The following is a 19,685-nucleotide window of genomic DNA, read 5'->3' as shown; positions in this document are numbered from 1 at the left end:
GCTGAGCCAGACAGGTGCTGGCCTCTCCTGAGCACACGGCCTAAGATACATTGGCAGGAGTGCGGCATGCTGCGCTACAACCAGCAAAACGCTTTACGGACCGCATGGTTTACCGGTCAGTTATAGGACCTTACTTTGGAAAAGTTTTGAACTGGTCTGTCTCCTGCCCAATGTTCTTGGTCAGGTGCCGGCCACATGATCCATGGATGGTTTCCAAACAGCCTTGCTTGTCCCACAGGCAAGGCAAGACAAGGATTCCTGAGAGTTCGGAAGTCGGAAGCAACCGGCAGGTGGATTGGATGGATAAGAGGAGTAGAGGAGCAATCAGTTTTGCCGTTTTGGACATCCAGGACGGGGGGGAATGAGAATATCCAGGAAGCAAAGCAACAGCTGTCCCCGTCAGATTGCTTCTCCTTCGCGTACAAGCGGAAGAAAAGGCCAACGCAAAAGCATCGCAATTTACAATGGGCAAGGCAGGTAGTTCCTGGTGGCAGGAAACCATTTGAGAAAAGAAGAGCTATCACATAGGAAAACCATAAAGAACTAGCACATCTACACTTCACGTTCGGGCAATCCACCCGTCTCATTGTTTGATATATCCTTTTCAGCGAATGCAAATCTCAAATCTGACGAACACACAAAATAATCGCAAGGCACACGGTGCCAGATTGCACTCTTTATAAACATATACAAAGGATATCACGCAGAGCTTGGAGAGTCATTCATTCATGATTGATGATTTAATTTAAAGAATGGTCACAATACGGTGTACAATCATTGGAAGAATTCTACATGGCCGCCAACATCCATACACAATAGCTTGGCTTCTGAAGCCAGCTTCCTGCTCCTAAACAGCACCAGGTTCGTGAGGCGGTGCTTGGGCTGCGGCTCAAAGGATCTTGCCTCAGCGTCCTTCCCCAGGATCACCAGCTCCCGCGCCGGCATCACGTTGCCCCACCAGAAGTCGCGCAGGACCTCATGGATGAGCTCCCAGTATGCGCGGTCCCTGGGCACCCGGAACAGGCTGCTTCCATTGGGCGTCCAGCAGTAGAGTTCCACCCAGTCCCTGTCCATGATCTCCATCAGGCCCTGCACCTGCGGCATGTAGTAGTACGGCATGGCGCGCCACGGCAGCGCGAGCTCAGGCTTGCCCTTGTTGAATGGGCACTTCACCTCTAGGATCCCGCCATCAGGCTCACATCCGAGGATTCCATCGGGTGAGGCTCCCAGCCATCCGGAGTTGGCCTCAGTGTGCACCGCGAAGCCGAGGGTACCCACAAATTTTCCTGTGATGCTTGTGTACTGCTCTATGGCTATGCTTTCATGATTTGTTCCCCAGTCCATGGCAGACCTGGCCGTCTCTGCCAGCTTGATGTCCACTGGTCCAAAAACTTTCTCATTCCACAGCTCTGCCCGTCTGTTGCCAGCCCAGAAACCCAAGGCCGTGCTGAAGGTGCTTGTGGTGAGCTTGTCCTTGCGGAGAGCAAACCATTCCTCTGACCGTTGTTCCACATCAGAAGAGGTGAGCTGGGACGACACCATGAGGGGTGAAGATGGCTGCAGGGTTAGCGGTGATGACCGGCTATAGATCTTCAATAATGAACCTGAGCAGCTTCGTGGAATATAGCCTTCAAAGTTTCGTCTTGATGGCAAGAATGTAGATAGAGTTAAACACGCGCGAGGAGTTGAAGAGACTCTTGGGATTTGCAGGAATGTCCTAAACAAACGAGGAACTGCTCAATGGTTAGGAAGCATGTGAGATGATGATGTATGTAGTATCTTAACAAAGGTGAGAAGTTAATCTGGGAAAGCATGTAGGAAGCACTCAACAAGAAGGGTTAATCACAAAACATGCAACACCTGACAATGGTATGCTTCATTTATATGAACTCGCTTCACTTCTTGAAGGAATGGTAGAATATTGCATGAAAGGGTTTATACCTTACCCAATTTCAACAAGAAGACGTTGCTTGGGACAAGTAAAGATCTGGGCAAGAAAGCTAGCTATAGAGTTCCCAGACTCTCAAGCAATGGTGTCAACTACAAAGAAGCAAGCTCCAGGAGGTCAACAGCAACAGCATGCAACCCTCTACGATCTCCCAATCAATGTAAATTGCTATGATATCCCAACCAGATAGGAAAGTTGACACTACAAATAACAGTGTATCTAAGCATTTTCAAGTTCAAGGTGTGTTGCATTAATCAGGCAATTCATTCTAGTTCCAGTTTCAGATCAACATCATCAATGCTATCTTGTTCCATGTATTTATACGCAATTCAGAATTTCTGACCAAAGTGAAAAAAATCCTAACGTGAGAATGTAAGGCTGCGGTGATTGAGTTAATATTCAATTCGTCACTAGTAAAACCAAAAGTTCATAGTTACTACTTACTCCTACAAAGCTAAAGTGAAATCACATGATTGAATAAAGGTTAAGTGTCAACAAGTCCATTTCCAGAGTTGATGGCAGCTAGAAATTACGAAAACAATAAGAGCAATTAGTTGCAGGGGGTTAAGGTGTTAGCGCGCCCCACCTAGCCAACTCGACCATAAAACCCAGGTGTTATAGTGGGAGGGGTGGGGGCTTTTATCCATAGTCCATCATTCCCCCTACGGCGTGCGAGCCCGGCGTAGCCCGCAGCAGGTCTCAGCTCACGAGAGGCGCAGGGGAAATTGCGCAGCGGAAATGCGTGGCCGGGTGGGTTTGAACCCGGGACCTCGGCTCTGGTACCATGTTAGCGCCCCCCACCTAGCCAACCCGACCATAAAACCCAGGTGTTATAGTGGGAGGGGTGGGGGCTTTTATCCATAGTCCATCATAAGGAAATCAAGCAAGACTGCAAACAGACCAACATTAAAAATATGAAGCACATTAAAAACAATAAGACCAATAAACGCACCAGTCCTAGTACCTGATGCAGCGGCGCGACAGGCAGGGGCGAACGCGGACACGGCCGAGCGGCGCGCGGGCCTACGGGCGGCCGCCGCCGCCGCGGGCTGCGCGCGGGCGGCCAGGGGTGGCAGGCGCCGCTGCGGCACGTGGTCGAACACATGGCGGGCGTCCAGCAGAGTGGCGCGGCGGCTCGAGTAGCAGTGCGGAGGTGGCGGCCGCCGCCGCCGCGGGCTGCGCGCGGGCGGCCAGGGGTGGCAGGCGCCGCTGCGGCACGTGGTCGAACACATGGCGGGCGTCCAGCAGAGTGGCGCGGCGGCTCGAGTAGCAGTGCGGAGGTGGTGAGCTCACCGCCGCCCTCATGCTGCGCGCCCCGTGGCTTCGCAAATAGGGCGCGGCGATCGGCTTGGCGCGGCGGCGAGCTCCTGCGTTAGCCGGCAGCGACTAGCTAGTGGTGGCCTAGTGGAACGGGGAGAGAGCGCGGAACCGGCTCCGCGAGTAGAGAGGGCAGAGGGATATTTGGGCTGGGCCCGTTCCGCTCTCCAGCAAAAGATTCCCTAATCTTCTCCTCGACAGCCGACCATCCGTTAGAAATCGGACGGTTCAGATGCTCCGATCCGTCGACACATTGACCCAAGCCGTTTGTCTCCCGCAAACCCAAGAGACCTTTTTTTTTTTGAAAATAAAAACCCAAGAGACCTACCCGCGTCAAAGACACAGACGTCTAAAACCCTGTCGCGCGGCAGCAGCGAGCCAGCGAGGAATCCATGGACGGCGGCGGCGGCAACGTCCCGGAGGACGCCAACGACCGTACTGGTTATACTCTAAATTTACTCTTTAAACGAAATATTTCATCTTAGTTAGAAATATTCTTTTCTCTATACTCAATTCTTTCGCAGTAATTCATACTCTATCTCATTCGCTGTCCCAACTACCAACACATGAGGTCCACGTGACATACACTATTATATTTTTTTATCCCCACCCACCCCACTCATCCGTGGACTAGATTCCATAACATTGCTACAACATGTCACGAGGAAACATTGCAACAATCTGAACCATTGCAAACAAATCCGACGTCTCATACTCATTCAGCGGAAGCACCCCGTTTTCTCCACCCCGTCGCGCCCAAATCGGACGAGCGTGCACCATTTACACCTCGCCCGCGCGCCGCGCCACCGCTCCCGCCACCCCGCGCTTCAAGTTGCCAATGGGTACCCACTACCCTTACCCAAATTCATACCCATTGTATTTGGATAGGGTATGAATTATCCATTTCAATTTGGATATGGGTAGGGTATATATGAATAATATCTGTTTTACCCACATACCCATTAGTTAGTTCTTTTTCTATTCTCTTATGTTCTGTAGCTCCGCTCTTGACGTGGGGCGCACGTGTAGGTCTAGCCACATTGCTTTGCACAGAGTAGCTGCCGATCATACTGAATTATTTCCAACAAATTATAGTCAATTTCGATAAAATTTTATAATGTGAACGCGAAATTTTATTTCTACAATCCGGCTCTTGACATGGGGTCCACGTGTAGGTCTAGCCACACTGCTTTGCACGGAGTAGCTGCCGGTCATACTGAATCATCTCCAACAAATTTCAGTCACTTTCGATAAAATTTTATAGTGTGAACCCGATGTTTTATTTCTAGGGTCCGGCTCTTGACGTGGGGGACACGTGTAGGTCTAGCCACACTACATTACACAGAGTAGCTGTCGATCATACTGAGTCATTTTCAACAAATTTCAGTAAATTTCGATAAAATTTTATAGTGTGAACACGATGTTTTATTTCCAGAGTCCGGCTCTTAACATGGGATCCATTTCAATCCACTACACTTGGAGAACTATTATCTACCCATTGTATTATCTATATCCGTTGGACAATTATTCACTCATTTGGGTATGGATAAATTGGGAATGGGTAGTTTATGGGTATGGACGTGGATAATCCATTGCCTCCCCAACGGCAACGTGACCCGCGCTCGCCCCTCCGTGGAAGTCCCAATCCCGTGCGAGGCCGGGGAGTCGGGGACGGGCGGACGCCGCGCGAGGACCCGGCGAGCGGGCGAGCGCCGCACCCCTACACTGCCGCCGCCGGCACCGGAGCCCACCGTCCAGGCACGACTGAGGAGCTCGCCGGGGGCGCCGCCGCTGGAGGCTGCAGGGGCCGCCGCCGCGAGAGGCTGCAGGGGGCGCCGCACCCCTGCCCTGCTGCCGCCGGCACCGGATTGGAAGGCCGCCACGGTGCACTCGTGGAGGAGCAGGCCGAGGAATGGGGCGTCGGCGCTGTGCAGAGGCAGGAGGAGTAAGCTGAGGCAAATCATCGGGGGCTGGTGCAGAGGCCAAGCTCCTCGCCTCTGCTCGCGACGGCAGGGCCACCGCGGCCAGCTTATCCTTACTTTCGGGGTGGCGGCCTGAGGCGGGCAAGGCGAATCAGTGGGCCGCGTCACGAGCACGCGGGATGGGGGTGCCGGCGGACGCTGTGGCGTGGCAGCCTGGCCGAGCTCGCGGCGGCAGACTGAGGCAGTCAAGGCGAATTGGCGGGCGGCGTCGCGAGCGCGCGGGAGTGGGGTGCAGATGGGCACGGCGGCATGACGGCCTGGCGGACACGGCGGCGCGGTCGGGCTCGCGACGGGCGGCGCCGTGAGCGTGCCGGATAGGGGCGCCGGCGAACCCGACGAGCGCGGCGGCCTGGCGGACACGGTGTCACGAGCGCGCGGGATGGGGGCGCCTGCGACACGGCGGCGTGCGGCGGCCGGGCGGACTCGGTGGCGCGGCGGCAGGGACGAGCTCGCGGCGGCGGCCTGGACGCGCTCGCGGCGGCAGCATGAGGCGATCGAGGCGAATCGGCGGGCAGCGTCGCGAGCACGCGGGAGCGGGGCGCCGTCTCCCGCTTGTTAGCCCCAACGGGATGGGATTGGTATTGGTTTTTGCCAGCAAGTTCAGGGACAGCACCGGGCCTTTAAAAATCAGGGCCAACAAAAATTTCTATGTTACGAGACATGTCAAGTTAGTTATAAATAACATCTTTGCTTATAAGACAGCTCATTTAGATATTAAAAGAGACTAGGATCATCTAAGTATTTGACATGGGCTTTGGAACATTAGCCCAGGACTAATTTTGAGAGCTAATGTTTAGTCTTAAATTGGTAGGCTAAGCATTAGCCCAAGGCAAGTTGTTTGGATCCATGGGCTAATGCACACCCTCTCTCTCATTCCCATATCTAGGTGTGTGTATACTCATATTTTTTGTGGGGTTCATACTAAATTAGCCCCATTATCATCTCTTGGAGGGGCTAAGAATTTTAGGAGAGATAATCCACTTTAACTCAAAATTATCCCTCATACATCCAAACAGGTGGGATAATTTAGAACTAAAAGGTGAGGGATAACTATTATCTCAATGTATCCAAACAGACCCATGACCCCCTCATAAATTTTGTAACCTATATTGTTGTGCGTGACATCTCTGTCCAGTTGGAGGAATAAAGCCGCGCCCTGATCTGATAGAGGAAAATCAATCGACAACTTCTCCAACATCTGCCCAACTACACGCTTCAGTGCCTCCTTGACATCCTCGCAAGACGCTGCCGCTGTCTACATATCGCCGATTTGCTACCTACTTGTAGGGATGGCAATGGGTACCCGAAACCCGAGTACCCGACGGGTTTTACCCGATAAGAAGACGGGTATGGAATGATTTTTCTACCCGTGGGTACATTATTGGACAAAATCCTATACCCATCGGGTATGGCGGGTACGGGTGCGGGTTTATACTACCCATACCCGCCTACCCGTGGGTAAGAAATGCCCGCAGGAAAAACAAATGAGCCTAAGTATCTAACTCATTTTAGCCCATATGACCTATGAATTTAGCTCAAATCCAATTAAACCCTCTTAGTATATATATTGTTGAACCCTCTCTAACTCATGTTAACCCATATGAGCCATTAACTTGTTGAAATGAAGTTTGTAATGATTTATTTTTCATGTGAATGTCTAATATTTATATGTAATACTCGGGTATGATTTCGGGTGTGGGTTACCCGACGGGTAAAAATTACCCGCGCGGGTACGGGTATGGAATCATTTTCTTACCCGTATGCGGGTACGGGTAACCCGACGGGTAAAATTTAATCCTAACGGGTACGGGTATGGGTGGCCACTACCCGACGGGTATATACCCGTTGCCATCCCTACCTACTTGTCATGCCGATTACCAATTTGACTTTTTATGTTTTTATAGTTAATGGGGGCCTCCATTATTTTTTTCGCACTGGGCCACCAAAAAGTCAGGGGCGGCCCTGCCTGCAAGCGGGCCCAAGTAGTGGAGGTCGCCGGACTTGTTTTGTACGGCTGAGATCTGCTCCATGTCTCGTTGTGACATGCTATAAGCATGTCACTGAATCTGAATCCCTCACCCGTCGCCCCCCTCTCTCTCCTCCATTCTTCTCTCTCCCCATGCCACGAGCTCCTGTGCAGCTCTGCTCCTGGCTCTCCCTCCTCCCCGGAGCTCCCCCTCGTCGTCGACGACGGCCAGGCGGGGCGCCGGCGGCGACGGGGTGTGCGCGCGCAGTGGCAGCGAGGCGGGGCGGGGCGCGGCCCCAGCAGGGCGGCCGGCGCGCGGCGTGGCCCTGTCCCCGGTGGAGGCGGAGCCGTGCGCGTGCCGCGGCGGCGAGGCGGGGCCCCTAGCGCGCGGCCCATGCGGGCCCCCCGCCTCGCCAGCGGTTCCACAGCAGGTGGGATGGCGCGCATCGGTGCGGGCCCCGTGCCACATCAGCCAATACAGTCGCTCACCACCAGCGCTGGAAGTAGTGCGCGGAGACCGATGCTGTATTTTACCGCGCGGGATAGCGCGTCGCGCTACGGGCTTTTTCACTGTAAAACCGCACTGCAAGTCACGTTGCATTTGTTTTACCGTGCCCACTGCGGACAGCCTAGACATCTCCTGCCGCTTGTGCGGAGTTTTTGTTTCTTGAATTATTCCGCGACCTCCTTTGATCGGTTCTGCATTCGCCGCAGATTGGATTTGTTTTCCAAATAATATTATTTTTGTATAAATTTATAGAAATAAATATCAAAATAAAATTATTGCGGATATAGCAGTCGGCTGTCCAACAACCAACAAATTGCCCCGGGACGCAGTCGCAGGGGTGGGCGGGGTGCCCCCAAACTAGTAGGTCTGCGCCACCGCGCCCAAGGGTCCTCGCCTAATATGTAGAGGATCTGGTTCCAATATGTAGCCATACCAAACCCGTAACCCCGCCGCCATTTCCTATCCGGTCTTTGCGTGGTTCGGTGAATGGCATGAGCATGAGCACTGTAACCTTTCCCCTGTTAGGAGTACTTAGTTGTACATTTGCATCAATGTTTGATACTAGAAAGGTCTGGTTGCAATAGTGTGGAGGAGATCGGTGAGAACTGTTGGTGATATGCCCAAGAGCCCATCATCACAATACGGTTTAAAGGCCCAAGAGGATATTGATCCAAAAGGAATTAGGGTTACTAATGGGCCTATGAGATAGAAGACCATTAGTACGCACTATATATACGAAGGAGGGGCTAGGGGGGCGACACAACCTGTGAGCCCCACCACCTTCATAGCCGCCCCCTCTCTCGGCCGCCGCCCTTGCCGTGCGTGCGGTGCTACCACACCGACGCCCAGAGTTTCATCCACGTACGTGTGGACTCTGTGGAGGTGCTGCTGCGACTGCTGCGCTGATCGGCTGCTGGAATCAAGGATGAGGAGCTCGGTTCATGGGACGTGATCGACTACTTGCTCTACATCGACGCACGACTTCTTCCGCTGCGCTGCGCGTCTAGTGGTAACGATCTATGATCTTCTACTCGCAAGTATCTTGGGTATATGCGGTAGTGATGCTAGCGTAGCCTATCCGTTTCCCTACAGTGGTACCAGAGCCATCTTGCATAGTTTTTGGTCTGGATCATTAGCATATAGGTGATATGTTGTTGTAGTAGATTGGATCTATTCCTTTTTCACGGTTTGATTAGATCAATTGGTCATAAGGGGTTAAAACTGGAGCGAGTTGATTGCGCGGCATGTGACAAAAAGATTAGTTCGTGTTCTTTCTCTGTTATGCATACGACATGTCCCTACCGGCTGGAATCACCATCAGGGACTAACTGTGTGCATAGTCAGCAGATTGAACCAACAGATCGAGGTCATGTGTAGATGCAGTCTTCTCAAGTGCAAAGTTTGCACGGTCAATGTGATTGACCTAGTGAAAATTGAGACATTATGAATGGCTCGGATTTGAGGTGATGCGATCACTCTGATGAGATTTCATAGGGATTCCATAGATGCGATCTGTGTAATTCCGTGAGGTTTTCAGGGCGCTGCCCTGAGACCCACGGGGGTGGCTCCCCCCTCGGATTTCATAGGGACCGCCGTTGCTTTCTCGCTATAGCGGCTTCCTAAGCGCTACTTTGGTAGAACACGTCGTACGCCTAACTTGTTTTTGCAGGGTGTGATGTGCATGGTACGGCCTCAATATCATGTGATGATGTTTGTGAAGATTTGTGCGGCCTGCGTGTCGCAAGTTAACACAACCGGGTTGAGATTGTACCATTATTGTATAACGACCTGCGTGTCGACTTGTGATGTTTGAATCCTCATGTAATTATTTCACTAGCTATTAGATGAAGTAGCTTAGTATCTTTTCATGGAGGCTTCAATCATGATGGCGATGATGATCACCACAAGACATGACGGATGGCAATGGAGGTCACCTTGGAGCCATGGTGATGGAGCCCATTGTGATGCAAAGGGCCATACTATTCATAATATAATATGATTATATGCCTGTGATGTTTATTTTCCTGTCATACTATTCTTTCATGCTTTTACATATGGTGGATGTTTTAATCATGATAGAATAGCTTCCCTCAAAAAAGGCTGAGTTTTTTATGCCTTTTACCAATTGCTACACCTATAAATTTTGATCGTTGTGTGGTAGGTTTATCAAAGTAGAGTACCCTCAGCTATCACTTTTGTATAGGGTGGATGTCGGACATTCACAAGCATAGTATTGGTTTACTCAACAAAGCTATCAAAACAGTTTTGGGCTTTAAGGCATAGGGTTGGGGCCGGGGCATTGGATGCCACCCAATAAACAAGAGTCGCATAGAGATGTGATTAGTAATTTGTTGCTTACCTGTATCACTATTTTTCTAGCCGTGATGCTAAAGCTCACTAGGATTTTAGTGATTATGGATCTTGAACCACTATATGTCATTAGAGGGAAGATGACTTTGATATAGTAGGTTGTCTTTTGTTAAATCAGTTAATGAAAGTCTTTACATAAACTTAGTGCTGAAATCTTGCTTTACTTTAATGTTGTAGATCATGTCTGCCAGTAACAATTCCACTTTCAATTTGTGTTCTATTCTTGAGAAAGAAAAGTTGAATGGAACAAACTTTATTGATTGGTACCACAACCTGAGAATTGTTCTCAAGCAAGAGAAAAGGGAGTATGTTCTTGAGCAGCCATATCCTGATGATCTCCCAGACAATGCAACTGCTGCTGATCGCAGAGCTTATGAGAAGCACTGCAATGACTCACTTGATGTCAGCTGTCTGATGCTCGCCACCATGTCCCCTGATCTGCAGAAGTAGTATGAGCATGCGGATGCTCACACCATGATCGAGGGGCTGCGTGGGATGTTTCAGAACCAAGCCAGGACTGAGAGGTTCAATATCTCAAAGTCCTTGTTTGCGTGCAAGCTGCCAGAAGGTAGCCCGGTCAGTCCTCATGTGATCAAAATGATTGGTTACATTGAGACTTTGAACAGACTTGGTTCTGAAGACTTGGCTACTGATGTTATTCTCTAGTCGCTCCCGGCGAGCTATGAGCCTTTTATCATGAACTTTCAGATGAATGGCTTGGATAAAACATTGAGTGAGTTGCATGGGATGCTAAAGACAGCAGATGAGAGCATTAAGAAGAATCCCAATCATGTGATGATGATTCAGAAGGGGAACAAAAAAGAGGAAGCGTTGGACGCCTCCTAATCCCAAAGGTAAAGGCAAGGAAAAGAGTTCCAGTGGTGAGTCCTCGGGCTCTAAGCTAAAGCCAGCACCTAAGGCCAAATCTGGCCCTATTTATGAGGATGAATGCTTCCACTGTCATGAAAAGGGACATTGGTCTAGAAACTGCAAAAAGTACTTGGAAGAAAAGAAGAAGAAGAAGGGAAGTGAGACTTCCACTTCAGGTATAAATGTTATAGAAATTAATATTGCATTATCTTCTAGTGAATCATGGATATTTGATACTGGATCGATGATTCACACTTGCAAATCGTTGCAGGGTCTAAGTGAGACTAGAAGATTTGCAAGAGGCGAGTTGGACGTTCGTGTCGGCAATGGCGCAAAGGTTGCGGTGTTGGCGGTCGGCACCTACCACTTGTCTCTACCCTCCGGATTATTTTTGGAATTAAATAATTGTTATTGCATTCCTGCTTTGAGCAAGAACATTATTTCTTCTTCATGTTTGGAAGAAGATGATGATTTTAAGATTGTAATAGAGAACAAACGTTGTTCTATTTTTTGCAATGGTATTTTTTATGCTCATTGTCCATTGGTGAATGGATTATATGTCTGTAACATTAATACTAAGAGGCTTAGACCAAATGATTTGAATTTCACTTTTATTTGGCATTGTCGCTTAGGCCATATAAATGATAAGCGCATTGAACAACTCCATAAAGATAGATTGTTAAGCTCATTTGATTTTGAATTATTTGACACATGTGAGTCTTGTTTGCTTGGAAAGATGACCAAAACGCCTTTCACTGGTCATAGTGAGAGGGCGAGTGACTTGTTGGGACTTGTACATACCGATGTATGTGGACCAATGAGCTCAATAGCTAGAGGTGGTTTTCAGTACTTCATTACTTTCACTGATGACTTTAGTAGATATGGCTATATCTACTTAATGAGGCACAAGTCTGAATCGTTTGAAAAGTTCAAAGAATTTCAGAATGAAGTACAAAATTAATTAGGCAAGACAATTAAATTTCTGCGATCTGATCGTGGAGGAGAATATTTGAGCCTTGAATTTGGTGATCATTTGAAGCAATGTGGAATTATTCCGCAGCTAACTCCGCCTGGAATGCCTCAATGGAATGGGGTATCCGAACGGAGGAACCGAACCTTGTTGGACATGGTTAGGTCCATGATGAGCCAAGCTGGTCTTCCATTGTCATTTTGGGGTTATGCTCTTGAAATTGCTGCGTTCACACTTAATAGGGTTTCAAGTAAGTCTGTTGAGAAGACACCATATGAGATATGGACTAGGAAACGTCCCGGATTATCTTTTCTCAAAGTTTGGAGATGTGAGGCTTATGTCAAACGTTTGATGTCAGATAAGCTCACTCCAAAGTCAGACAAATGCTTCTTTGTGGGGTATCCTAGGGAAACCAAAGGATATTATTTTTACAATAAGGCGGAAGGCAAAGTGTTTGTCGCTCGCAATGGTGTTTTCTTAGAAAAGGAGTTTCTCTCAAAAGGATTTAGTGGGAGCAAGGTGCAACTTGAAGAAATTCAGAAAACACCTGAAACTGTTTCAGCAACCACTGAAGATCCACGGGATGTGCAAGATGTTGCACAACCCGTAGTTGAGGCACCAGCCCCACGAAAGTCTATAAGGGCACGTCGCGCTACTGACAAGCTCAAACTCCTTATTACGAAGGAGCGCCACGTATTATTGATGGAAAATGATGAGCCCTTGACCTACAAAGAAGCAATGATGGGACCCGACTCCGACAAATGGCTTGAAGCCATGGAATCCGAGTTAAAATCCATGCATGATAATGAAGTTTGGAACTTGGTCGATCAAATTGACAGTGTAAGACCTGTCGACTGTAAGTAGATTTTTATGAAAAAATTAGAAATGGATGGAAATGTTCACATCTATAAGGAACGATTGGTGGCGAAAGGTTTCCGACAAATTCAATGTGTTGACTATGAGGAAACCTTTTCACCCGTCGCAATGTTAAATCTGTTCGGATTCTCCTAGCAATTGCCGCATATTATGACTATGAGATATGGCAAATGGATGTCAAAACCGCTTTCCTTAATGGACATCTAAGTGAGGATGTGTATATGACACAAGCTGAAGGTTTTGTCGATCCTATAAATGCTGAGAAAATATGTAAGCTTCAGAGGTCCATCTATGGATTGAAGCAAGCATCTCGGAGTTGGAATATTCATTTTGATGAAGTAGTCACAGGGTTTGGCTTCATCAAGAATGAAGATGAGCCTTGTGTTTACAAAAATGCTAGTGGGAGCGCACTTGTGTTTCTGGTCCTATATGTGGATGACATATTACTGATCGGAAATGATATTCCAATGCTTGAAGCCGTTAAAACCTCATTGAAAAAGAGTTTTTCGATGAAGGATTTAGGAGAGGCGGCTTACATTCTGGGTATTAGGATCTATAGAGATAGATCAAAAAGGCTAATTGGATTAAGCTAAGACACGTACATTGACAAGATATTGAATCGGTTCAATATGCAAGATTCCAAGAAAGGTTTCTTGCCAATGTCACATGGCATTACTCTAAGCAAGAGTCAGTGTGCTACGACACCTGATGAGCAAAAGAGGATGAGTACGATTCCTTATGCTTCAGCCATAGGGTCGATCATGTATGTTATGCTTTGCACACGCCCAGATGTTTCCTTTGCTCTAAGTGTTACGAGCAGGTATCAGTCCGATTTCGGTGAAGCTCACTGGACAATTGTAAAGAGTATCCTTAAGTACTTTAGAAGAACTAAGGATATGTTCCTAATATTTGGAGGCGAAGATGAGCTCCTTGTAAAGGGTTACACCGATGCTAGTTTTCAAACAGACAAAGATGACTCCAAATTGCAATCCGGTTTTGTTTTCTGCCTCAATGGTATGGCAGTGAGCTGGAAGAGTTCCAAGCAAGATACGGTGGCTGATTCGACGACAGAGGCCGAGTATATTGCAGCTTCCGAAGCTGCAAAAGAAGCTGTTTGGATCAGAAAGTTTGTTTCTGACTTGGGTGTTGTTCCTAGTGCGTCCAGTCCAGTGGACCTCTATTGTGATAATAGTGGTGCCGTTGCACTAGCAAAGGAGCCTAGAACAACTAAGAAGTCCAGACATATACTGCGGAAGTATCACCTCATCCGTAACTTTGTTGAGAGAGGTGATGTGAAGGTTTGCAAGGTGCACACGGATTCAAACGTTGCTGATCCGTTGACGAAGCCTCTCCCACAACCAAAGCATGAGGCGCACATGAGATCTATGGGTATTAGATACTTACATCAGTAATTCTAGTGTACGTGGGAGATTTTTGTGTCATGAGTATGTTTATGTAATGATAAATAATTGTTATTTGTTCCATGGATGATTATTTTTACATTGATTATCAAGTATGTGACTTGTTCGTGAAACTCTTTGTTGACAATGATATGATTCTAAATTATCCCTAGTTTATGTCGTTATGTGGGACAACAACGACGTTGAGACTAGCACATACATTAATTGATGATCATGTTTCACGGATCATGGATATGGAGATATCGGATTAATGATGTGGACACATGTTGGTGAACATAGTGTTGGATTGACCCACTCCAAGACAATGTTGGGATTGTTATTTTGTATGTGCCATCAGTTGTTCTTGAGTGTTATACCTACTGGATTGAAGCGCCCCGACCCGACGATCAAGGCTAAACCATGTATTAATTACCGAATAAGGTCTCCGGCATAATACATGTTACATCAAGTGGAGTCCAGAGTCATACAGAGCTTTATTTAATGGGTCAGTTGGATCCATGCCACTCCAATTTCTTGAAATTGGATCTCATGTTGAAATCCATGCCATTGAGTGGCATGATTTTCAACATGACACCCAATTTTACGGAGTTGTGGTGGCATGAATCGAATTTTCCCTTATTTAATATGTACATGAGGAGTAAAGTGACAACACAAAGCTACACAGAACAACCATAGGATAACAACTAGCATAACGACATGGAGGACTAGCTCTTCATCCATCACGGCTCCACTCGATCAGCTTGGGTGCGGACACGATCTACTCGTAGTCTTCTGGCACAAAGTCAGGATCCTCTGGAGAAAAATCAACAGGGGTGAGTACAAAAGTACTCAGCAAGCTCCACCTCACCCTACGGGAGGGGAAATGACATGCACGACGCACATTGAGCACAATGCATTAGCAATGCAACTAATGGTATGCAACCCCTTCCCAACACAACCCACAATAGGTAGCTCACTAGTTGTCAGGACCACACCGTAGCCTGTCCATACCGTGGACACGGACCATTCGAATGGATTATACACTCTGCAGAGGTCGTACACTGTACCCACACGCTCGGCTATCCGAACGGACAACCGACATAGCCGACACCCAGCCGTGGTCACGCCCCAGCCCGGCCGCACAAACCCTCGGGCCCTGACCCCAATGGTCTATACCCGTAAACCATCCCTGCGACCGCCAGGCTAACCAGTGGGACTAGGCTAAGTCCGGCCCATACCGGAACCTGTGGTCGTACTAAAGTAAGCTAGGTGAGATGTCAAAACAACTCGGTCCTTATGGTTCACCAGGGCAGCAACCATACCTCAACATGTCAACTCGAGCCTACCACCACGGTAGCACTCACCTGCCAGTCTACCACCACGGTAGCGCCGGCTCCAGCATACCCAGCTGCCCTGGTCTCAGCCAGATCCCTTCGTATCCTATTCTCAGTTCTGGATATGCATGACTACTCAGATGCATGCATGAGCACACTCAATCACTCAAGTACTGGTATATGTAATCGATCCTAGACCCAGGCTACAGCTAACCGTCCTCACATGGATGCAACCGCTCACGTAGGGGTCGATGAAACTTGCCTTCGCTTGCGTACGAGTCGTCGGTGGCGGCTTCCTGCTCGTGGTACGGTTCTTCTGGCTCCTTGGCGGGCTCCTCCTCGATCACTCCGTGATCTACGGGCGAGAACGGCACAACCGGCAAACAAACACAAGCAAGCAATAAGCTCAAATGGAGATGAAAATAGGAGGAAAAAGAGTTACGTGAAAAGGAGTTGATATGAAGGAGATTTTGAGTTTACAGTATTGATTGGTAGAATGATTTGGATTAAGTGCTCACGGCCTGGGGGTGTTTTGGGCCTTTATTAGTGGAGTTAATGGTCGGGGGAGCTGCCTGCCATCTCACCTTGGCGCGGAACAGCTCGAGGAAGAGGATCAATTGTTGGAGCTTCGTTTCGTGAGTGAGCTGGGCTCGAGAGGAGTGGTTCAGCTAGCGGAGCGAAGTGGCTCGGTGTGCTTGGGCTGGTGACGGGGCTTGTCACGGTCTTGCTCCTTTTATAGGCGAGGAGGGCAGGAGCGGTGTTGTGCAAGGACGGCGACGGCGTGGGCTGTGGCAGCTCGTCGTCAACGCGAGCAGTGGCAGTGCTGAAGGTGCGAGCGCCGAGGCGGCAAAGCCGGCGAGGGTGCTGCAGCGGTGTGGCGAGGTGGGGACGCGGGAGTGGGCGGCACAGCGTGATGCCGGCGGCAGTGCGCTATCCCGTCGTGGGGCCGGCGTGTCGCGCGTGCGCGAGTGAGAGCGAGCGGGTGAGGCGGTTCGGCGGAAAAAATCTCGGCCGGCACTGTGCGTGGCGACCCCGATTTTTAGTGAGGTGGGTGCTGCCATGACGGGTCTTTTCAAGGTCAATGGTGTGGGTACTCTGTGGCTTCCAGGGAATAATAAAGTTATGGCAAAGGAGGTAGGCGCTGTCATGATTGTCTGGGAATTATGGTACGGTGACTTGAGAGGCTTTTATGGAAAGAGACGAGATGATTTTTGTCGTAGGTGCATGCATGTGTATGCTGGTTACTGGAGGGAACGAATGAACTAACGCAAGGCAAGAGTATAAAATAGTTTACCTAGTAGTTATGTAATACCGCGTATGACGTTAGTATTATTTTACGTTACTAGTTTAATTGCAACATAAGTTTTATTTTAGTGATTGTTGGAAATTGAGGCAGCCCTACTAAGTTGAGGATCTACACCAACTCACTTCAGAGTCGGTCAGCTTCTAGTTACTTAGTGTACCGGGTCCTTTTGACGGCAGAGCCGCCTTTTGCTTCCGGGAGGCAGAGCCTACCAACAGATGAAGCTGGCTTCCGGGTGGCAGAGCCAACCTTCGATGAAGCCCAGACCCTTTTGTGATCCCGGGTGGCAGAGCCAACCTTCGATGGATCACAACTTATACACTAAGTACTTAAATTTAACCGGGAGACTAACACTTATAAAGACGTTTACCTTATTGAAGCAACAAAGGAACACACACCTAGCACACTCTACCTATGCTCACTTCTACCATGCCCTTGGATGTGTGTGAGATGGAGTGGAGTAGTATGGCATGGCAAGGGGTGGCACCCTCCTTATATAGGCACCCATACCCTCTTGGATGAGTGACACTTGTCACAATCTAGGAAGTTCCCTACAAATATCTAAGTTCCCTATAAATATCTAATTCTAGAAAATTCTAATTTTTACCATGACAAGAAAATATCCAAGCTTCTTGTCTTCTTATGATTCTTGTGGAACATTCTAGAACCTTGTCATGGTGAACAAAATTTTGCCATGGTTTATCCTTATTTTTATAGAACCTTCTAGAAGTTTGCATTATAAATTTCAATACTCCCCCTTAATCGTGATGAAAACTGGGATGTTACAAACCTACCCCACTTAGGTTGAATCTCGTCCCCGAGATTCAGCTTCACCACTAAAGAGACTAGGAAACTCGGCTCGGAGCGCGTCTTCTCTCTCCCAAGTTGCTTCTGCTTCCGAATGCCTGCTCCACTGAACTCGGCAAATCCTGACTTCTGAGTTGCGGGTTCTTCGCGTCACAGTGTCCAGAATTTTTACTGGTACCTCTTGATATCTGAGATCATCCTGCAGGTCGATTGTCTCTGGGGCCACTTGTTCTTCTGGTACTCGCAGGCACTTTCTGAGTTGGGACACATGGAATACATCGTGTACATCTGACATCTCTGCTGGCAACTGAAGCTTATAGGCTACCGCTCCCACTTTCTTGATAATTGGGAAAGGTCCAATGTAACGTGGAGCCAACTTTCCTCGTACTTGGAATCTGCGTGTGCCGCGAATTGGGGAAACTTTAAGGTACACATAGTCTCCAACTTCGAAGCTGAGAGTACGTCTTCTTTTATCGGCATAACTTTTCTGGCGGGATTGAGCTGCCTTTAGATTCTCTCTGATTTCTGCTATCTTGTCTTCTGCTTCTTTAATAAAATCTGGGCCCCCAATAATGCGGTCACCGACTTCGGTCCACATGAGAGGTGTGCGACACTTCCTCCCGTAGAGGGCTTCAAATGGCGACATCTTTAAACTGGACTGGTAGCTGTTGTTGTAAGAGAACTCTGCATATGGCAAACTGTCTTCCCAATTTTTGCCATAAGTAAGAACACAGGCTCTTAGCATGTCTTCAAGGATCTGATTAACTCTTTCGGTCTGGCCATCAGTCTGAGGATGATAGGCTGAACTGAAGTCCAACTTTGTACCAAGTGCTTCATGTAACCTGCTCCAGAATCTCGAAGTGAACTGGGTGCCTCTATCTGACACAATCCTCTTAGGTACTCCATGCAGCTTCACAATACGCTCAATATATAATTTGGCTAATCTATCACCTCCATAAGTGGTACGCACTGGGATGAAGTGTGCCACTTTAGTGAGTCGGTCAACAATCACCCAAACTGAGTCATGACCGCTCTGGGTTCTTGGTAGACCGGTGATAAAATCCATACTAACTTCATCCCACTTCCATACTGGGATCGGCAACGGCTGGAGTAATCCACTAGGCTTCTGATGCTCTGCCTTGACTCTTTTGCACACATCACAATGAGCGACGAATCGAGCGATATCTCCCTTCATACCATTCCACCAATACTTCTCCTTAAGGTCCAGGTACATTTTCGTAGTGCCAGGGTGAATGGAATAGGCTGAGTTATGGGCTTCATCCAAGATGGTCCTGCGGAAATGGCCTTGCTTAGGCACACATAATCTCTTCTTGAACCACAAGACTCCGTCTTTATCTACTCTAAAATCTGGGGCTTTGCCTTCACTATTGCGACCTTTAATCCATACCAATCTTTTATCCTCCATCTGAGCCTCCTTTATCTGGTCATCCAGGACGAGATGGACACTAAGGTTATAGTTGCAAGAGCGGCGTACAACCCTTAGGTTCAACTTCCTCATTTCTTCACTCAGCTCTGGGACTTGTGTGACTAAGTGATGGCAATATGCTTTACGACTGAGCGCATCAGCCACCACATTAGCCTTTCCAGGGTGGTAATGAATTTCCAAATCATAGTCTTTGATCAACTCCAACCATCTTCTCTGTCTAAGGTTGAGGTCTGACTGGGTGAAAATGTACTTCAGGCTCTTGTGATCTGTGTAGATTTCACACTTGTTCCCGATCAGATAATGTCTCCAAATCTTGAGGGCATGCACAACTGCGGCTAATTCCAAGTCATGGGTGGGGTAGTTCTGCTCATGTGTTCTCAACTGTCTTGAGGCATAAGCTACAACTCTTCCTTCTTGCATAAGCACACAACCCAATCCTTGTCGGGATGCGTCGCAATAAACGACAAAGCTCTTCTGATTATCTGGCAAAACTAGCACTGGGGCAGAAGTTAGTCGCCTCTTCAACTCTTGAAAACTTCTCTCACAAGCTTCAGACTAGACAAACTTCGTGTCCTTCCGGAGCAACT

General features: G+C 48.4%; 1 protein-coding gene across 2 annotated transcripts; it reads right to left on the bottom strand.

Annotated features, from left to right (window-relative positions):
* Positions 1–731: 731 nt before the first annotated feature.
* Positions 732–3,389, bottom strand: LOC120641307. Of its 2 annotated transcripts, XM_039917367.1 has the most exons (3): positions 3,199–3,268; positions 2,913–3,077; positions 732–1,733 (listed from the first exon to the last, which is right to left on the bottom strand). In XM_039917367.1, the coding sequence occupies exons 1-3, from the start codon at positions 3,251–3,253 to the stop codon at positions 775–777; spliced, it is 1,179 nt and encodes a 392-aa protein (XP_039773301.1). In that variant the 5' UTR covers positions 3,254–3,268; the 3' UTR covers positions 732–774. The 2 variants fall into 2 exon arrangements, with proteins under 2 accessions (XP_039773301.1, XP_039773302.1); XM_039917368.1 differs by having other exon boundaries at positions 732–1,736; positions 3,040–3,389.
* Positions 3,390–19,685: the final 16,296 nt, after the last annotated feature.

This window comes from Panicum virgatum, chromosome 7K, assembly GCF_016808335.1.
Source record: "Panicum virgatum strain AP13 chromosome 7K, P.virgatum_v5, whole genome shotgun sequence".
Classification (NCBI taxonomy): Eukaryota; Viridiplantae; Streptophyta; class Magnoliopsida; order Poales; family Poaceae; genus Panicum; species Panicum virgatum.
Note: the sequence above shows the minus strand (reverse complement) of the source record. Positions and strands in the feature narration are given on the sequence as shown.